The sequence below is a fragment of the Saccoglossus kowalevskii genome, chromosome 17 (genome assembly GCF_978046115.1).
Source record: "Saccoglossus kowalevskii chromosome 17, keSacKowa6.1, whole genome shotgun sequence".
NCBI lineage: Eukaryota > Metazoa > Hemichordata > Enteropneusta > Harrimaniidae > Saccoglossus > Saccoglossus kowalevskii.
The window spans coordinates 258,128-280,635 of record NC_140657.1 but is presented as its reverse complement, the minus strand read 5'-3'; the positions used below and the strand labels follow the sequence as shown (position 1 = coordinate 280,635).

Below are 22,508 nucleotides of genomic sequence, written 5' to 3'. Positions count from 1 at the left end.
GCTGCTGCGGTGACAGGGTTCGGTGTACCCGAGAAAGCTAGCCCCAAACCCAATTCCGGGGGTAGTATGCTTTCGAAGTGAAGACCGAAACAGTTCTGCATGAGGGCATAGGTCGAAAAGCGAGACCTGGAAGCTTCAAGGGGGTGCTGATGGTAGGGAAATCTGCCCGCAAAAATGCCAAGACTGACTTATCGCCTATGCGCAGGGACCCTTGTGGTTGTTCGGGCTGGGTCAGCAAACCAAGTCTGACCCGCTCCTCAATGGGTTGGGTGTCTCCTAGGTAGTAGTTGATAAAGACGTTCTGCATTCTCCAGAAGCCTACCCTCAGTGTGTGCTCGAAAGGGGCGCCTGACGCTAGCACTAGCGAGTTAGCAATCACACAGACCTCATGCGTTCTTACTTGGTGTCTCTGCAAGCTCTGTGTCGAGGAAGTTAAAGTATTATAGACCTCTAATACAATTGCAGTAATCCACCTGGTGATGGAAGGTGGATAAGGACATGTGCCTGGCACCCCGTCCTGAATCCTTAGTTTGGTAGCAACTCCTTGATTGGACCGGGCAGGGAGGCAATTCCTCCTGACCCTCCGGGCCGACAAAATTTGACAGCCGGGAGATGATGATCAGGTGAGGATCGTGTCCTGAGATTTGATTCTTGGCGAGAAACCAGATTTGTGTCTTAGCACAACTTGATTGTCCATAACGGCAGTACATAGTCTGAGAAGAACAATGCCCCCACCTCTGGTCGACACCTACCTGAGGCCAGGACCAGTAGGAAGACTACTTTCCACATCAAAAATTTGAATGGTGCTGAACGGAGGGGCTCAAAAGAAGGTCTGATTAGAGCGGACAACACAACCAACAAATCCCAGTTGGGCGGTTCCCTTGTACAGGGTCTCGGCCTCTGATAATGGAAAGCAGTAAATAGTCTCCTAACAGTAGGACAATCGGCTAGTCTTGTTCCCAAAGCGTTCTCAATGGTGGGGGACAAGGCCGATCTGTAGCCAACGATCGCTGCGTAGGACAAACCCACTTCGTCAAACAGGAGGATGAAGGAGTCTGCTACCTGGCCAATAGAGGGATGGTATGGATCAATCTCCCTTCCGCTACATTAATGAGTGTATGCTCACAACCTAGAAATGTAGACAGCGTTAGTGTAATCCCTGTTTGCCCTGGCCAGGACGTTGGCAGCCTGCTCAGATAAACCTTTTGTATGTGCGGGTCTACTGAGAGCCTCTATGCGTGTAAGAAATACCCGCTGGGCTCGTTGGTAGTGCGCTGCCCGGTTGGGACAGCAGGTCTGGTAAGTCTAGCCACTACTAGTGTTTTGACTAGCATTTCCAACAGAAGTGGAAACAAGGCCTTGGTTGGCCAATTGGGTGCAACCAATGACAATATGCAGGTGTGCACCTGTCAAAATTTTCTCTGGTGCCCGGCGAACTAGCGAGAAGGAAGGAAAGGCATACACAACTAAGTTGGTCCACGGGGTTAGCCAAGCGACCCTGGCCCATGCTCTTGGAGTCGACAGGAGTGTTTTGTATGTCGGGAGCTTGGCGTTCCAGGGTGTGGCAAACCGGTCTATCCTTGGACCAGCCCACAGCCGAAACAGCCTGGAGGCTACCCACTGGGTTATCAGCCACTCTGTGTTCTGTTCCTCACCCCTCGAAGGTGGTGTGCGGTTAGCTCCACATTGTATTCCAGGCACCAAAGGAGAATTTTGCTCCGCTAGGACTGACAACGTTGAGGAATGCGTCCCCCCTCCTTCTTGAAGGAGACCACCGCTGCTTTGCCTGTGCGGAGCAGGACTCTGTAGTCTCGAATTACGGGTAGAAAGTGTGGTAGTGCTAAGTGCACTGCTTTCAGTTTGAGTCGGTTTTGCGCTCCCCAACCTTGGAGGGAGGCATCTGTTACCAGAGTCATAGCTGCAGCGAGTGGGTCCAAGGGGGCCCCTTGTCCGAGGTTGGCCAGTGACGACCACCAGGGCAGGGCTTCCTTCACTTGGTTTGAGATCAAAACCCGCCTATCTAGTTCCCATAGGAGAGCTTGGTGTACCGAGCGGCTGCGTAGTTCGGCCTGGGGAACCACCCTTCAAACCAAGATCATCATTCCGATGATCCGCATTAGTTTTTGGAGGGACACTGAGGAAACGCTGACTAGGCGTTCGACTAGGCTGCTTAGTGCTAAGCAACACGCTTTAAATAGCTATACCAAGCCTACCTCTGTGTCAAACTCCATGCCCAGGAACACCAACTGTGCGTTGGGTCGTGATGGGATTTACTAAAGAGCCCAACTGGTGAAGTAAATATTACCTGTTTCATCACTGGTGAACACTTAGGGCGCTGCGCATGACTTGAACAAGGGGCACCCGAAATTCAAATACTTGGCCCAGCTGGGCAATTTGAAGGAGATGGCAATTCGCTGGATGCATCGGTAATCGGTATGTGCAGGTAGGCCCTGCTTAAGTCTAGTGGGGCTCGCCAGTTGTAACGGTGGATGGAGAGAAGAACGCTGAATGGCGCCCCCATGCAGAACCGATCGTGGAGCACATACTGATTCAGTCTGCCTAGGTCCAGAACTGAACGCCCGCCACCTGCAAATTTGGTACTATGAACACGTTTGAGTAGAAGCCTGGACTTAATGCCGGCTGATCTACTCTGTGTATGGCGCCCTTTTCCAGCAAACTATGTGTGCACACATGATTCGGTAATATACTGACTAACGTAAAGTTGTACAAATTGTACTTCGAATTTTTTTCAACTTTCGTAACTTTCGAAGTATTACGAGTATTATGACTTATTTCACTTATGTTTATTACACTTAAATAAAGTTTAAAATAGCCGAGCCTTCCTGATTTGAGCCTCTTGTTGATTTGACAAGGGTAGGTATCATTAATGTTTATTCTTTGTCTGTATTGCATTGCATGTATTAAAACACTTTGAATTTATACTGATGCATGATTATATTTGGTCAATTTAGCATGACGCTGAAGAATTTTACCCTGGCGGCGCGATATTTAGCCTGGAGTATGATTTTACCATGGCGGCCCGCCCTACCAAATCAATGCGTGGAGAACACTGTTGCCCAACGGAAATTCGTGGTACAGGGGTCTGGGGAAGGAGCCTTGGGATCCGGTTGGAGGTGTTTTGGTCTTATCCCGCGCTTTGGAATCTGATCCCGAAACCACATCGACCTGGTAGCGTTTGGTCCAGCGGAAAGTGTTGCACAAGATTTTATCCCACCCGGGGGCCTTAAGCGTTACCTCCGTGGCTGACCAACGTCCGCCGATCAACACAGTTTGCATGTCCTGGGGCCCACTCCGCACTCGGACAGACAGGGAGAGACGTGCCGCCGGGGTTGCTTTGAATCCCGACGCCCATGATCCCATAAGCGTTGAAGCAACCGTAAGTGGTCGCCTTAGGATCAAGGGTGGGGGTATTTACACAATGTACATCATATCACTAGGATCAATGATACTCTGCATCACCCCAAAGGCGTGGCTCACCGAGTTGTTATGGATGGAAGACTCTGAGGTACCACCCGAGGTACCAGCTGTATCTGACGCGAACGAACTGTCCCACTTAAATATGGGAGAGAGAGCGTGTTCGACTGTGCGTCTCATGACAGGGTCGGTTCCCTCTGGGGACGCCCGTGGGTCAGTAAGAAGAGAGTCAAAACCCACGACGGAGACCGGACACAAGGGTAAATTTGTTACCGTTGTACCATTACTGTGCGACAAACCCTGGCTGGCTGAAAGTAGGGGGAAGGTGCAACGTGTGCCCTGACATAAAAGCCCTGCCCCGAAATCAGAGGCTTGGCTGCCAGCATCCCTGTTGGCATTCAGTGCCCGATGCCCCAGAGGACACCCGGTGCAACTAGCCTGAGCCTTGGCCTCACCCAAAACAGGGGGAGAGCCGCGGCTGGGAACGAGGGGTTCCCCGGAAGCAACGTGTTTGAATGCAAATGATGCTTTAGTGTCTCTTCCTGCCGACCATGGGGCTGCAGTGGAGACAGCTCGCTCTGACTGTGTCTGATCTACCTGGCCTGCCAGGGCCGCAATTCGTCCCAACAGTCCTTCGACCAAAGCCCTCAACTTGGAGGCAAACCCGGCGCAGTGCAATAAAGGATCCACAAAGGAACCCGCAACAGGCCCCATAGGAAAGCCTCCAGGGGCACAGCCTTGCTGTAGCCGGTACAATCGGGTAACCCACCACCTGGAAAAAACAGCGAGGGGAGGCTGAGAAAAAATATCGGTACCTCTACCATCGGGCCTCCTACTCGACGACTCAGTACACAAAGTACCGGTAGTCGAGCGTGAGGACTTTCCACTCATGCCAAACGCGCAACTCACTTTTACTGGCCACGTGACCTAGCTGTGAAAATACAAGCGACACTGTCAGTTTCAGCGATTTTGATGGCTCTGAAAAAATATCTCAGGCCTCAGAACTCCAGTGAAAACACGGCAAAAACTCTGAATCCCGCATGCACCCATGGCACCAAGCATATCTGATGTGGGTTCTATGCTGGTAACTTCTGAATATAACCACTGCACAGTCGACTCAAAACAAGGAGACCAAAAAATAGCAGCGAGTCCTGGTGCTGTCATAACATCTATTCATTTCTAAATACGTAGATCAAGCATAAAATGAAGACAACATGCATAAGGGAAGCGAATTATAGTAGGAAAAGGTGACGTAATAAAATCAACAAGTTATTTTAAATTAAGCTATGACGCCCGGGTTTTATTTCTTTGTTGTGAAAAATGCTACACACAAAGGGGAAACGACACAAGGGTAAAAATGACAAGGAAAACTTATCCTACCAGCTACAATGTTGGATGTCGCGCCAGCTGGCACAACCCAAGCTAGAAGCCAGGACAGGAAAAAGCAAGCCGATCCAGGCAGAGCTCGCTAGACTTCATCTCCACTCGAGGCGGAGAAAAAACAGAGTGGTTATTCAGTCGCAATGGCGCCGCCATATGGGCATGGTCACGTGGTTCGTGACGTAAAGGAAAAAAATCCTGGGGTCATGGGGCTGACCTAGATTCTATCTCTCCGTCATTGGCAGAATCGCTGATTAATGCCTACAGTTCAAAATAGTCATTTTGACTGACCGGAGTCTATGGTGGTTAATTGAACATAGTGAATTGTAGTAATCTTTTTCTTGATTGATAATTACAGAACAGTTATGCCGCAATCACTTCGCTTACACAATGATTATTTGTCTTTACATAGAACAGAATACAAACTTACTCTAGCAATTAGTACTCTGTAATGCTCCATTAGATCTTCATTGTCATGGCAACCGGACAGTAACTGCCACACTTCCCCTCGTAGCGCTTCTGGTATTCCTTTACGTGCCAGTGAGGTTATTTGTTTGGGTTTGTTATTCATATTGGTTCTCCATTTGGCCAAAGCATCTCCCCAGTTTTCTAAGATGACCTCTTCACAGTCCTTAGAGACGTCACCAAAACCACTCAGTAATGGTTCATCGTTATCTGAGAACATAATCATCTGGTGATCAATCTCTGAACCAGTTGTAGGTACAATGTGTAAACATTGAATACATTTACACTACACAAACATACACATAAAACTATTACTACATGTACTACTCAAGACAAAGTAAAATTTAGAAAATCACTGACCTTCATCTTCATCCTGTGGTGTTGGTGTGGAGTTAGAATGCTCTAATGGCACGGCATGTGGTTGTAATGTATGAGTAGCACGTCTCCTTTCTAATTCAGTTTCACTAATTAAATTCACCACTTCAAATGCTTGTTCATTTTCAACTTCACTTGGCACCTAGACACAATAAATGACACATCTAGTTTTTACAAACACATACTGTGTTTGTTCTATTAGAAGCATGTACCATGCACGTTTGAGAAATGATGTCGGAAGGGCATGGACTATGTTTGATAGGAAATAACAAACTAGGTATCTATTGGTACATCACATCAAAGGTTATCGTAAACCAAAAAAGTGACCTGCCCTGACAAACCTATGTATCTTGTTGCCAACATAGAATAACACGACATAACACACCATAAGCAGTTGAATTTGAAATGATAATACTACAGCTTGGCTGCAAATATTATACTTTTGTATAAGAATTAAGCAAACATAAATTCTACACAAGGAAACAAGTTGAACACTCATAACTTTTAAAATGATCGCTTTGCATGCATGCTGCTCTGATATTGATTCCAGAAAGTGTTTCAGATTGTATACATATTTTATACAAAGACTGTTTTAACCATGGAAATAAAAAACTGTTCTAAGTAATATTCACATAAATGTCTATTTCATGACTTAAAGGTTGTGAATGCTTTTATATATACCATACTTTCCTGAGCATAAGCCTCTCCCCGAGTATAAACCCACCCCTCTGTGTTTGGACATTTAATGAGTTGAGGGTATCCCCGAGTATAGGCCCAGGGTGTTTTCACGACGACATTTATTAAAATATGCATGTAAAAGGTGTATTTCATTGCATACAAATCATGATTGGTAGCGTAGTTTGGTTCCAGCTCTACGAAACTCGTGTTAAACAGAGTGCATGGCGGGCAAACGTATGTGATAGAACATAGTTCGCATATTTTCTATTCTGATATTTACTCTGGATGAACCCTGATGTTGCAATATTGAAATAATCCATATTTCTTTTGAGTAGTAGTTTTACAAACGGCAAAAATGTGACCGTAAAGTCGTGAAACCTGGTCATTTGACGTTTTACTTTTCCAAATAATCTTGTTCATTGAGTCTATTGTGAACAGGTATGAACGGGCAAACTATTCTTTGACATGACTTGTTGGTGGCCGTGAAAGGTTTAAATACTTCCCTTACCCTCAGTTTACCGAAAAATGTAATTTGGATAATATTTCAGAGTTGGGAAAATGGTTACAGTTTTATACGCACCAAAAAATATTTTTTTCTGAGGTGGTCCTCGAGTATAAGCCCAACCCTTATTTTTCCGATTTTATATGTTCAGGCCTCTGGGCTTATTTTCGGGGAAGTACGGTATATACATATTTCCTGTGAGTTATCAAGTTTAGGAAATGGTTATACTAGAAACCTCTTTGGCATGCACTTGTAATTGAAGTAACATGTAACATGCATCAGTAACACACTATGACTGATGTTTGAATGAAATCAGTCAAGGCATGTCAGAGAAACGGTTGATGAAATGTCCAAATGTTGATTATTGGTGTTTTTTGTACCAAGTTTGAATGAAACCCATCTATACACGATTAAGATCTGTTTCTGGAATTGCAGAAATGCTTAATTTTGATGAATTTTTAGCACAGAAATGGCTGCACTAAAACACACAGTGACGTAATAATTTAAATAAACAAGCCATGCATGGCACAGTCCTCGTTAGTTATCCAATTTAAGATATATAGTTTTGTTTATAGTAATATAGCTGGAATATGACCATGTCAGGAATATGATTTTTTAACATTAAAATGATTGACATTTGTATCTGATCGTCAAAAAAGTACTTGTCCATATTGAGAGATATTGCTCTGGAACAGCATTCAAAATCAGCCATTTTGAATACATGTATATATATATAACATGATGTATAGCGAATATATAAAATTTGAATATAATCAGTCAAAACATTTAAGAGATATGGCTCTAAAAGCCTAATCATTAAGACAAAATGGCCGCCAGTCAGCCACTTTGAATCCAATCTGAAAAATAAAATGACGTGCATCAGGAACCTGTAATGTCTAATGTATGTACCAAGTTTGAACGAAATCCATCCATAAATGCCAGAAATGCTTGATATTTGATGATTTTTTAGCACAAAAATGGTGACCATTTGGCCATTTTGAATAGGATCATCAAACCAATATATCTGTCTATCTATGACATGATGTATAATGAATATTTAAAATTTGAAGTCAGAGATATGGCACGAGAACCACATTCATTAAAACAAAATGGCTGCCAGTCGGCCATTTTGAATATTATCTGAAAAACAAAATTATTTGCATCAAGGTCCCATAATGTCTAATGTACTGTATATATCAAGTTTGAACAAAATCCATCTGTAAACAGCCGAGAAATGCTTGATTTTGATGATTTTTTTAGCACAAAAATGGCTGCCATTTGGCCATCTTGAATCAGATCGTAAAACAAAATGATGTGCATCAAGGTCCTATAATATCTAATGTATATACCAAGTTTGAACAAAATCCATCTGTAAACAGCTGAGAAATGCTTGTTTTTGATGATTTTTAGCACAAAAATGGACGCCATTCGGCCATCTTGAATCAGATCGTGTAACAAATTGATGTGCACATGTATACTATCATGTATGATGTATGTGTGAAGTTTGATTGTGATTGGTCCAGGCATTTCTAAGATACAGGTTCGGACGCACGCACAGACGCACGCACGCACAGACGCACGCACGCACAGACACACGGAGGTCAAAACATAAACATAAACATAAACATTCTTAAACAAACAACACATACTTACTTCTTTCAGGGTTAAGTAAAATTGTTCATGAATTGGTTTCTTATTGAAGTACCAGAAACGTTCAGTGGGAGGGAAGATGCGTACTTTGGTCTCAATTCGGAATCGAACTGGTTCTTGTATGCCAGCAATCACCAAGTCTACTGCTACTGTCATAAAAACCCTTGTACCTGAAAAATATGTAAATTAATCTGAAGTCTCAATGTCCATCATAGAATATAACATGAACTGTATTAGTCTAAATTTCCATCATAGAATATAACATGAACTGTATTAGTCTAAAGTTCCTTCATAGAATATAACATGAACTGTATTAGTCTAAAGTTCCATCATAGAATATAACATGAACTGTAATAGTCTCAATGTCCATCATAGAATATAACATGAACTGTATTAGTCTCAATGTCCATCATAGAATATAACATGAACTGTATTAGTCTAAAGTTCCATCATGGAATATAACATGAACTGTATTAGTCTAAAGTTCCATCATAGAATATAATATAAACTGCAACATTTCGAGTTGATGACAAGATCCTTCCTCAACTACAGTATTGAAAACTCACGTCACCCACATCAGGGTAGAGCCTCAGAAATCAAGAAATAGATGCCTCAGAATAGTTATTTTGATTGTCACATGGTTGTGTTAAATTATCCATGAGCAAAGTACAATACCATGACAGAGAGAACAATACTGTATTTACTCTTATTTTTATAGAAAAATAAGTGATATTTTCATGATTCAGTATATAAATATGGTAGATCTTTGAACATTTAGGTGAATTAACCTATGCTTAGTGATGTGCATAAAGCAATGTGACTGATATGATTGACACACTCAAAAGTGTGTTTACACTCATAATCTATTTTACTTATATTTTACTTATAATCGATAACCCAATCATGCAATTTACTTGACTCTGATCAAAACATTAGGTTTATATCTGTTATACCACGCTTTAACTCATCCCTATTGTCCTAATCACGCTTTCTTTTTCTGGTATCCAACATTTTTCTCCAGAAATGGTCAGTTTATTTGGTGAAAATTGTCTACATTTAGACATAGTCTGCGTGTCTGCAAGTAGATAGTCTGTGCTTGCTGGTGATGAACATGTGTGCGAGTACAACTTATTTTTTACTTTTTTTTTGTTTTCCAGTGGCAAGAACCCAGACACAAACAACGTCCCTTCTTATCACTGTAAAATACCTTATTTTAGCTGGAATTAATTTTTGCTGAAAAGATTTTTTGGGTGTTCTGTATGAAATTTATTTTCACTGATTTTTGATGAGTTGAAGCTAAAATATAGGAAAAAAGGTATATTCGCTGGATTTTATTTTCATTGAATCATTCCTTCAGCGAAAATTAATTTCAAGTGAAAACAAGCCATACATGGCACAGTTCCCATTAGTTATCAAATTTAAGATATATAGTTTTGTTTATAGTAATATAGTTGGAACATAAACATGTCAGAGATATGGGTATGTTTTACATTCAGTTATCTTGTATCTGATCGTCAAACAAATACTTGTCCATACTGAGAGATATTGAATACATCTGTATATTTATGATGTACAGTACTCATTCTGCCCAACCTCCCGCTTTTATCGCTTTTTTTTTCGACCGCTTATCACTTAATTTCCGACCACTCGCTGCTTTCCGAACGGAAACCGACTGCTTTTTTTCCGCTCGCTCGCGTTCGCTTTTGTTCGCTCGCTCGCTTGCTTTTGTTCGCTCGCTCGCTCCTGCTATGGCTGGCTTCAGAAACATTGTCCGCTTGCCAACCGATCACTGGAGTAACAATGATCGTACATTGTATGTATAAACTTAAGTTTTTATTCGTAATAAATTTAGGTTTTAATGACGATTCAAAACACAACGCCTATTGCTTCTCTGTTTTGGAACAAAGACGCCTTCAAATCACTTGACACATTGTAACGTTTGCTACGCAAGTTGAACTGTGACCTGTATTTACATATTTCCGTCCTTGTGTGTGTAGTTCAAACAGCTATATAACTGTTCAATTGCGATATGTATTGAGTACTAGTATTTGTGTGTTGTGTGTGTGTGTTTCTGTGTGTGATTTTGACTAAATTTATTCTGTACGGCGCTCAAAATAATTTGACACTTTGTTATTTGCGAACGCAACTCACACTATGACCTTTACTCAATTTGCATAAGTAATGATGCTATAGTTCAGAAAATCTATTGGTTAACTTTTGCTCATGTCTGGGTGCGCAAAACAAAACTGCACATATAATTATCGCATAGCTGAATTTCTACAAATCAATTGGACTTAAACTACTAGTATAAGGACTGTGACGATTAATCGCTTGTCTACATGCGGCGACGAATTTTTGGATTGGCAGCAGCCGGACGAAAAATGAAAGAGATCAGAGGCGCCGACCACGCGCATTGGAAATAAATAAAACGTGTTGTGACAGTCTCACCAAACTCTTTCACTCGCGCAATATAATTATGTTATTTCCCAAAGCACTTATATTTAATACATTGACGAAAAACACCGCAAGAAAAATGTAAATCAGGCTTGTAATTACTAGTAACTGTACTCGAACGCAATGTTGATCACTGTAAAAGTGGATAAATTCGAACCGTCATCAAATTCAAAACTCAAGCGATCTCATTAAATGTCAAAAATAAACTCGATGTTTAAAAAGACAAAAACAACAACATATTAGAGTGCAAAAAAAGTTAGCAGCAAAGAACGAGAAGTGCATGAGGGAAAGCGATGAGTGAACTCGAGGAAAATTATGCTGATGTGAGAACAAGCCATATACCCACGGAGTACTCGCTAAAACATCGAGAAAATGTGCCATTTTAAAGGGCACCCTTACAAATAATGTCTGCGATTGTGTGAACATGATAACGTGCAAACAAGGAAGAGAGCTCGTGGTCCACCAAGGAAACTTACCGATGACGCAGTTAGATGTATACGGCTGTTGAAAACAGAGACTCCTTCGATCTCATATAAGCAGGTTCACGTGGATGTATCATTTTCAACTATTACCAACAACGCTATGATAATAAAGACATTGTGAAATTCTTTTGTTTTTATGTAGCAAATACAGTAATTTTACGAAGTAAAATCATATTTATTAAAATTGTTGTTCATAAATGAGTTGTCGAACACACTACATAGTTTGTAATTTCATCCAGCTCTATTCAGTCACGATTCAAGACAAATAAAAGGCACAAAGATAATATAGCAAATTATTTTTCTCTGTAATATTCGTGTGTAATCAGTAATTATGAACAAAAATTATGGGTACATATGGAATACATTTCGTTATGAATTAATCTTAATATCAATTTCTAAATTATCTTGTCAAAATCAGTTTTTTTTCCAGAACGAGAAGTTTTTTTTTTTTTATTATTTATTGGGAACGGAAAGTTTTTATCGTAGTGCTTCGCCTCGGTTGACAATGAGTTCTTCGGGTTGCTAAAACTGTATGTCCACCTCTGTTGGGGTGAACATTTGTATTATTATACTGAATAAATCTTAGAACAGAAATGGTGACACTCAATCATGGCAATCTTCCAGGTCAACGTTAGAAATTTAATCCTGAAGGATTGCAGGAAATTGACCCTTACCGATTCATATTTATGAATTAATCGGGATTCAGGTACCATAGTGTTTGTAAAAGATAAAAAAAAACGCTTTCGCGTGGGATTTTTCATGCAAACATTGTGAATGGTTCCCCGACACTGATTCCTTTTTAACTTTCAATTTTTCTAAGACGCGGCAAACCCTGCTCATGACCGGAGACGTCGTCGAGATGCAGGTGCGATTCCTCTTAGCAATGCGTTCTATTTATTTCCAAAGCGTGGGGTCGGCGCCTTTGATTGCGTTTATTATGTTCTTTTATTCACGTAATCTATCACTGGCAGCGTTTGTTTTGTTGCGTCTCACAACTTAATGTCCAAGCTGACTTTGTTTTGGCTGTAAGTGAACTACGTACAGCTCATCAAAGTACTTCGCCCAGAGTTTGCAAAAAACGGAATACCCTGCAAAATTTGAATCCTTTATTTTATAACGAGACATTGGGCGCAAAAATAAAAACCATAATTGTAATTCAACAACTTTATGTAACGTGTTACTCCACTTGCCAGCCACCTAGTTAAAAAACGTGGTCTCCAAAGATGTCGGCTTCGACAACTTCGGACGAGTAAGATGAGCGCTGGCCGACATTACATTTGCAAGAATTGTATTTGTTTGACAAATTGTACACTACGGTCATTCTATAACAATCGATTGGTCGTTTTTTTCACAGTCTTACTATTCCTGCAGATATTCTTCAATTGTTATAGGTGCCACGGATTTTAACATAACTACAACTTGACCTGTGTTAAACCCAAACCATGCGTGCATGACAACCGTCACCCTACACACGGTTACTCAATGAATACCGTACTCTACAGTAGACATTTTTCGCTCTCCACCAGAAATAGAATGGTTTTATTTCATATTAGTTGTGTCTGTGTCAGTGTCGTACATGTATTTGATTTCACATGTTTGGTTCGATCTTGTTTATGGTGGACATTATTACTACGCGTATGTATTATTACCACTTTTATATTGCAGTGAGATCCACCGTATTTTTTCAACGGTCGTTCTATAAATTTCTGATTGTATTTATTCTTATTTTAACATCATAAAAACAAAAATGATACACTTGTACATGAAACAGTAGGTAATGAACTGTAAATGCGGGCGGTTGCGCTGACAGGCGAGCGAGCGAGCGAGCGATTGCACGAGAGGATACTTCATGATTTGCGCGGTCAAAAAAAAGGGGAACTTGTGCGGTCGAATTGAACAAAGCGAGCAAAAAAAAGGCGATCAAAATCCTGAAGCGAACGGGAGGTTGGGCGAAATGAGTACTGTATAATGAGAATATATAAAATTTGAACATAATCTGTTAAAGCATGTCAAAGATATGGCACAAGAACTGCATTTATTAAAACAAAATGGACACCAGTCGACCATTTTAAATCTGATCTGAAATATAAAATGACGTGCATCAAGGTCCTATAATGTCCAATGTACATGTATGTACCAAGTTTGAACAAAATCCATCTGTAAACAGTTGAGAAATGCTTGATTTTGATGATTTTTCAGTACAAAAGTGGTTGCCATTTGGCCATTTTGAATCAGATCGAGAAACACATTTAGACAGAGGGTTCTCGAACCCACCTATTCACATAGTTCATACCCACCATAGAGTCCGGTCAGTCAAAATGACTATTTTGAATTGTAGGCATTAATCAGCGATTCTGCCAATGAGATAAAATCTAGGTCAAAATATTTTTGTTCCTTTGCGTCACAAACCATGTGACCGAGGTAATGTGGCAGCACCATCATACCCTGATATTCACTCTGGTTCATTTCTCTCTGCACTGAAGACTAAACCAACGCTATGGAAAGATTGGGGTTTTAGGGAGGACCGGAGTCCATGGTTGGTATGAATTATGTGAATAGGCCGGTTCAGAGAACCCTCTGCCTAAATTCACTAGGTTCAATTACCCACCATAGACTCCAGTCAGTCAAAATGACTATTTTGGAACTGTAGGCAGAGTCAGACTCCAATAGGTGGCGGGTTTTTCGAGCAAACAGAAAATGATGAACGTCTTTTTTCTAAGGCGGGACAATACACTCTACTACTACTACTCATCACCTAGCTAAGACCCCAAAAGAGGGTGGTGTCTTACCTTACCTGTGCTGTCCCTGGAGCAAAAAGTAAAAAATTCTGCTACAATGACAGGGTTTAGTGTGCCCGAGAAAGCTAGACCCAAACCCAATTCAGGGGGTAGTGTGCTTTTGAAGTAAAGACCGAACAGTTCTGCATGAGGACGTAGGCCGAAAAGTGAGACCTGGAAACTTCCAAGGAGTGCTGAAGGTAGAGAAATCTGTTCGCAAGGATGCTGAGACCGATTTATTGCCAATTTATTGTGGTCGTTTGGGCTGGGTCAGCAACCAGAGTCTGACCCGCTATGAAGAAACCCAACCTAAAGAGGCCCTCCTCAATGGATTGGGTGTCTCTAGTGGTTGGTAAAGACGTTTTGCGTTTTCCAGAAGCCTGTCCTTAGTATATGTTTGAGGGAGGCGCCTGACGCTAGCGATAGTGAGATAGCAATCGCGCGGACCTCATGCGTTCTTACTTGGTGTCTCTGCAAGCTCTGTGTAGAGGATGTTAAAGTATTATAGACCTCTAATACAGTTGCAGTAATCCACCTGGGAATGGAAGTCCGGGAGGCTGGCCTATCCTGCCTGCCTGGGCCGTAACACAAAAATATGTGCTTGGCATCCCGTCTTGAATCCCTAGTACGGTTTTCGTAGAACTCGAACCGAGCAGAGAAGCAATTCTTCCTGATCTTACGGGCCGACAATATTTGACAGCCGGGGGATGACGATCGGCTGAGGATCGTGTTCTGGGATTTGGTTCTTGTTGAGAAATCCTATTTGTGTCTTTAGCACAACTTGATTGTCCATAAGGGCAGCACACTCTTCCGAGAAGAACAATGCCCACAGTTCTGACCGACGCCTACCTGAGGCGAGGGCCAGTAGGAAGACTGTTTTCCACGCCAAAAATTTGAGTGGTGCTGATCAAGAGAGGCTCGAAGGGCGGTCTGCTTAGAGGCTGGACAACATAACCGACAAATCCCAATTGGGTAGTTCCTGTGTTCGGGGTCTTGGCCTCTGATTATGAAAAGCAGTAAATAGTCTCCTAATAATAGGACAATTGACTAGTCTTGTACCCAAAGCATTCTCAATGGTGGGAGACAAGGCCGGCCTGTAGCCAACGGCCGCTGCGCAGGACAAACCCACTTCGTTAAACAGGTGGACGAAGGAGTCTGATACCTGGCCAATAGGGGGATGGCTTGGATCAATCTCCCTTCCGCTACACCATTCAGTGTATGCTCGCCACTTTGAATTGTAGGCAGCGTTGGTGGAATCTATGTTCGCCCTGGCCAAGATGTTGGCAGCCGCTCAGACAAGACCTTCACCTGTGCGAGTCTACTGAGAGCCTCTATGCGTGTAAGTGATACACCGCTGGGCTCGATGGTAGTGCGCAGTCCGGTCGGGACAGCAGGTCCGGTAAGCCAGAAGCACTACTGGTGTTTCGACTAGCATTTCCAACAGAAGTGGAAACGAGGCCTTGGTTGGCCAATTGGGTGCGACCAGTGTCAATATGCAGGTGTGCACCTGTTTTTTCCGTTACCTGGTGAGCTAGCGGGAAGGAAGGAAAGGCTTACACATCTATGTGAGTCGGCATCGGGATCGGCAAGGCGTTCCTGGCCCAGGCTTCTGGAGTCGGCAGGAGTGTTACGTACATCAGGAGCTTGGTGTAGCAAACCAATCTATCTTTGGATCTTCCCACAGCCAAAACAGCCAAGAGGCTACCCACTAGGGTATCTGCCAGGGTATCAGTTTTCTGGAGACCAAGCCCCCTAGAAAGGGCGTCTGCCAGACTGTTCCTCACCCCTGGAAGGTGGTGTGTGGTCCCCCTCTTGTTGAAGGAGACCACCGCTGTGTTGCTTGTGCAGAGCAGGACTCTGTGGTCTTGAACTACGGGTAGAAAGTGTGGTAGCACTAAGTGCTATGCTTTCAGCTAGAGCCGGTTGATATGGCGGTCCCGAAACTAATGCGGGGGCAATATACATTGGACTTGTTCATCCAATGGATGCGCTCCCCAACCTTTGAGGGAGGCATCTGCTCCCAGAGTCATAGCTGTAGCGAGTGGGTCAAGAGGGCCCCCTGTCCGAGGGCAGGGCTTCTTTCGCTTGGTCCGTGATCAATACCCGCCTGTCGAGTTCTTCTAGTGTTGTAGCAACAAGCATTGTACCGGGCAGCAGCGTAATGCGGCCTGGGGAACTACCCTTCGAACCCAGGTCATCATTCCGATGATCTGCATTGGTTCTCTGAGGGACACTGAGGGAATGCTGACTAGGCATTCGGCTAGCTAGGCTGCTTAGCGCCAAGCAGCGTGCTTGGAATAGATATACCAAGCCTACCTCTGTGTCAAACTTCATGCCAGTAAAACTGTTGCATTGGGTATAGGGATGGGACTATGTCTGATTTACTGAAGAGCCCAACTGGTTAAGTAAATCCTGTGTTAGCCTTACTTGCTCGGCTAATAATCCCTTGTTGGGTTATGTAATAAACAGTCGTCTAGGTACGGATTGATGTGTACCGAAGTTTGGTGAAGCAGCAGCAGGGGGCTGTGCATAACCCGAGCGGGGGCCCCCCGAGATTCGAATACTTGGCCCAGCTGGGCGACTCAAAGGAGATGGCAACTCACCGGGTGCATCAGTATGTGCAGGTAGGCCCCGTTTAAGTCTAGTGAGGCTAGCCAGTCAAAATGATGGATGGAGAGAAGAACGCTGCATGGCGTCTCCATGCGGAACAGATTGAAGAGCACGTACTGATTCAGTCATAACTGGACGCCCACAACCTGTAGATTTGGTACTACAAAAACGTTTGAGTAGAAGCCTGGACTTAATGCCGGCTAGTCTACCTTGTGTATGGCGACCTTTTCCAGCAAACTGTCTACTTCCTGTCTGATTGCTGGGGGAGACACTGACAGAGAAGATGGAGATTTCAGCGGTATCCTGTAACCGTGTGTCACTACCTGGAAAGTCCAGGGATCAGTCACCCACGGCCTCCAAACCGGACTACACCGGCCCAATCTGTGTGCAACAGGGATATGTGGCCATGGATTCGGAAGTTGCAAGGTGTGGGTGCCCTCTTCCCCCATGTGGTGAGTTTCCACAAGGGCTGAAGTAGTCACTAAGTTGTGACCTGGCCATTCATCAAACACATGCCTACCCTCCTGGTTGCAGAGGTAAGCGTCAAACATGACGACTGCCCGAGGAGGATGAGGAGCCACCACCTGGTTCTTTCTTCCCTGGGGGCATGGCTACTCTTCCCTCCCGCGGAAGGGTATGAGCTCTTGCCTTCTGACGTCGCCTTAGGGAGTTGTGTTTTCTGTGCTTTGGGCGCCCTCCGTTTACCTTTGGCAGTGGCCAACTGCCTAGCGGATTCGACCTGAACCATCTGGTTCATTGCACTCCGAAGTTCCAAGACTGCAAGATATCCAGTCGGCGAAAATACATGCGTCTCGTTGCACAGAAGTAGCCCAGGCCAGGAGAGCCAGGTGAAACTTGAGGATGTCGAATGTACATGTAGCTGTGCGGTGGCCCACCAGTAAATGTGTCGCCTGGTCTAAGAGGCTGGTGCATTCTGCCTCCAAGGTCTCAGAGTCCTGGGACCGCACAATAATGTGCTTCCAGCAACTCTGCCCTCAGGGCGTGATGGATCATCTAAAGCGAGAACGCCCATGAAACGCGGCCATCCCCCTTTATCCGGTTTGCAAAACAGAAATTCATGGTACCGGGGTCTGGGATAGGGGCCTTGGGATCCGGTTTGGGGCATTTGGTCTCATCCCACACTTTGGGGTCTGATCCCGAAACCACACCGACCGGGTAGCATTTGGTCCATAGGCGTTACCTCCTCTGCAGCTGACCAACGCCCGCCCATCAAAACCGTCTGCGTGCCCTGCGTTCCACTCAGCACTTGGCCGGACCAGGGGAGACGTGCTGATGGGATTTCTTTGAATCCCAGCGCCTGTGATCCCATAAGCGTTGAAGCAACAATAAGTCGTTGCCTTAGGATCGAGGGTGGGGATATTCACATAGTATCACTAGGATCGATGATACTCCGCATCACCCCAACGGGGTGGCTCACAGAGTCATTATGAATTAAAGACACTGAGGGACTGCCCCGTGGGTCGGCAAGAAGGGAGTCAAAATCCACAGCGGAGCCCGGATTCAAGGGTGAATTCCAGAGGCTGTTACCGCGCAACGAACCCTGGCTAGCTGAAAGTAGGAAAGAGGCGCAACGTGTGCCCTGACCCGAAAGCCCTACCCCGAAATTAGAGGCTTGGCTGCCAGCATCCCCGTTGGTATTCAGTGCGCGAGGTCCCAGAGAAGACCCAGCGCAACTGGTCTGAGCCTCGATCTCACCCAAATCAGCGGCTGGGAATAGGGGGTTCCCCCAAAGAATGAATGCGAGCGATGCTTTTTGTGTTTCTTCCTGCTTGCTGACCGAGGGGCCACAGTGGAGACAGCTCTCTCCGACTGCATCTGATCTACCCGGCCTGGCAGGGACGCAATTTGCAAACCCGACGCCGTTCGAGGATGGATCCACAAAGGGACCCACAACAGACCCCATAGGAGGAAAGACTTCCAGGGGCGTTGCTGATAAAATAAAGTAACAACAAACTGTGAGGATGCCCTCCGATCAGCGTGGGAGACCGAAAAATATCGGTACCTCCACCGTTGGGCCTCCTACTCGACGTCTCAGTACACGAAGCACCGGTAGCCGAGCGTGAGGACTTTCCACTCATGCCAACAAACAACTCACTTTAACTGATTTTTACTGCGACCTTGCTTTGAAATACGAGTGACAGTCGCCTCAAAAAAATTGAGACAAAAAACAGCGGTATTTCTAAATACATTGGTAAAACATAAAAATGAACACGACATGCATGAGGGAAGCAAAATACAGTTGGAAAAGGTGACGCAAAGAAACCAACAACAGGGTTAAATCACATCACAAGGTTTTATTTTCTTTGTTGTGAAAAATTATACACACAAAGGGAGAAATCGACACAGGGGTAAAAATAATAAGAAAAAATTATCCTACCAGCCACAGTGACAGCCAGAAGCCCAGACAGGAAAAGGCAGGCTAGACTTTATCCCGTCGGTGCAGAGATAAAGAAAGAGTGAATACCAGTGTATGATGGCGTCGCCACATTACCTCGGCCACGTGGTCGTGACGTAAACCTAGATTTTATCTCTCCGTCATTGGCAGAATCACTGATTAATGCCTACAGTTCAAAACAGTCATTTTGACTGACCGGAGTCTATGGTAGGTAATCGAATGTAGTGAATTGATGTGATGTATAATATGAGGTTATTACGAGAAAACCGAAAGGTATGCATGAAGACAGTATAACTGGAGTATTGACCGATGTGCAGCAGAATACAACTATTCCTCCCAAGGATACATCATGGGAATTCTGAAATTCAACAAGCAGCCTGTCGGCTGAGATAGCTCCGCTGTTAGCAATGCACATTTCAATTAAAAAACAGAAGATATCATTAGAAAATGAACAATATGCATAGTATCAATGTAATGGGACTTGCTTTTTTCAACAAGAATTCAAAAATATCATTTTTCACCAAAAATGACAAAAATATTCATCAAAATTAGAGAATTGAAGATATCATCATGAAATGAACAAATTTGAGAGTGGTCCACATGTAGTACCTATATAAGTAATATCAAAGCAATTGGACTTGCTGTTTTTAACAAGAATTCGAAAATATCACTTTTTACCAAAAATGACAAAAATATTCACCAAAATTAGAGAATTGAAGATATGATCATGAAATGAACAAATCTGAGAGAGGTCTACCCAAGGTACATATACACCAAGTATCAAAGCATTCAGGCTTGTAGTTTTCAAGAAGAAGTCGAAAAAGTAAAACACTGACATTGACATGGACGGCGGACGACGACAGACAATCACTCATATGATAAGCTCCGCTCGACAAAGTCGACAGCAGAGCTAAAAAGTTTAGAACAGACTGAGCGAATTTCTTATGTATGGTTAGTGACTTCCTAACTGTTAAAACTCTTAGTAAACCTACACTTACTTGTGGTGTTTCAGTTTTTCAGGAATATAATATATTTGAAGATGCTTGTATAAAAATTATTGTTACCACAAAGACTGGTAAATTATATATCCAATTTTAATGAAGATTAATAAAGTAAGTGATTTATTAATTAAATAATCATACAACCATAAACACTGTAACTGAAATTTGATACTCAATGTAAATACAAAGTTTGATTTTTATTATATACTCTATATATAAAATATGTTTTTGAAATGCAGTCCCTCACCCCCTTGGCTATTTTCGCAGATTTTTCGTCGCCGGAGCGATTCACGTTCCAAATTTTGGTTCTCTGGGCGTCTCTAATAAATACTCTATCTAACCGCTGGACTGAATTAGCTGAATTATGAAAAATTCATAGAAGATTAGGCGAAAATCGGTCGTTTTTGGCCTCAATGTTTTTTTGCTCGGAAATGCAAGGGCGATAAGACTCGATTTTCAAGAACGCAGGACGCTCGGATCGGAGGGTTTCTATTGTTTCGAGTCTGTTGTGTGTCTAGAAACATAATAACTTTGTTTTTTGGTAAATATAGAACATGCTCTGTTCCAATAAAGGATTTTGATATGCAAATCAAACAATTGTATTAGTTCCTTATTGTAACGTCTCTCATATAAATAGTCCTGTACTCCCCAGAATTTGACAATGGTACTAGCCCAGAATTGACTTTCTGTTCAGCGCGTCTTTGATTGTAGCAATGTTTACGCCACTGTACGAAAATACGCACACTCGCGAATTTGACAACATTCACTTGAGCGTTTTAGGATACTAGTAGTGGGAATAGAAGGAAATGATGGAAATGCCAGTTACGTCACTCATGAAGATTGATGATTCGCTTGCTGGCCGGGATAGATGTATTTAGTGTTCATTTCTATGCATATTGTCTACACCTGCGATTCTCAATTTCGATGTGTAAAATCATATCGCTGCTGTGGACGGCGACGGCTGACAGATTGTTTTGGTTCTGCGGCTCTCTTGGCATGGGCAACTGATTTTTAGGTTTCTGTTTTTTTGATATTCTGACGTTCACTTGGTTGTATTTTGTATATACCACTCAGACACTGACAACAAGTAAGTAAACGGGCCGGAACATAGTCAACATGCCAGTGGGACTCTGAAGGCCCCGGAGAAAGCGCCATCTTACAACATTAATGAACGAAATTTACATTACAATTTCATGCCTCTGAACAATCTGATATTTATGCTGGATAACAAAGTATACAAGTACTGTCTACAATATATCGGTACTGCATAATGGAAATAACATACCTATCTAACCGCTGTTGATTTTTGTACAAAATTCCAAGAACACAAAACAAACAACTGACAACAATCGACAAAACAAAAACACTACACAGTCACTGCAGCCACACCAGTAAGAAAAAGATACTGTGGAACTCATTGCAAATGTAAATACAAAATAAATGTCAGTGAATACAATATTTAATAATTTGCAGCCTCCATGGACAAGTTCACAGCCTCTAATATTGCAAAACCGTTAGTTGTGAATTGAACTTTAAATCTCATCAGGATATCCACATGAAGTTACACAGATAGAAAAAAAATGCATTATTAAGACAAGAAAATTATGCTTTTTTTGTCAAGGCTATATACTAAATTCCCTTATTTTTGGTGTATTTTTGTGAGTGTACATGTATCCATAAAATTATCAAAACTTAAAATATAATCACAGTACAAATGTAAAGTAAACAAAATTATCGAGTGATTTTGGATTTGTTGGAAAAGTACTTGAAATGCTGTGACATGGTCTACTATTGGTGGTGGGAATTACCAAGCCAGTTTATAAAATATTCTGCAGATATCGGTAAAATGTAGGTAAGGCTTTGGCGAAATTTGAAGGAGCAACTAATTTTCTTCAACCTGGTATTTTTTTTAGATTCATTCTTTTTGACTGTTTTTTCTAGTTTAAAAAATGTGAGCTGGCTGGAGCCTTCATCCCTTGACTATTTCTTACACTAGATACCAGCCGATACCCCCCCCCCCCCCCCCCCCCCCCCGCGCTCATAGGGAGTGCGTACAGTTGATCACAGTTCCTGGGCTCCCTGTGGTTCATTTTTAGTTCAAAGTTGCGTTGGGATTACGTTGATAGAGTGTAATAATGTTGGCGCCGGTGATCTCATACCAGTGCGCAACGTAGCCAAAATAAAAAAACAAAAACATGATCATATAAACACTGCTATTTATAATAATATAAAGACTGGTAGGAGGTAATAAATTTGGGGCGAAAGTATTCAAAAATTAGTTTT

The 22,508-nt window shown here is 42.8% G+C and overlaps 1 protein-coding gene across 1 annotated transcript in view; it reads right to left on the bottom strand.

Annotated features, from left to right (window-relative positions):
- The window catches only part of LOC100371984 (rab GTPase-activating protein 1-like), a 102,045-nt gene that overhangs the window by 44,778 nt on the left and 34,759 nt on the right, over nucleotides 1-22,508 (bottom strand). The window contains exons 8-10 of the mRNA XM_085492480.1: nucleotides 8,489-8,655; nucleotides 5,641-5,797; nucleotides 5,246-5,490 (exon numbers count right to left, since the gene is read on the bottom strand). Of these exons, the coding sequence (XP_085348606.1) occupies nucleotides 5,246-5,490; nucleotides 5,641-5,797; nucleotides 8,489-8,655 (569 nt within the window). The remainder of the gene's footprint in view (nucleotides 1-5,245; nucleotides 5,491-5,640; nucleotides 5,798-8,488; nucleotides 8,656-22,508) is intronic.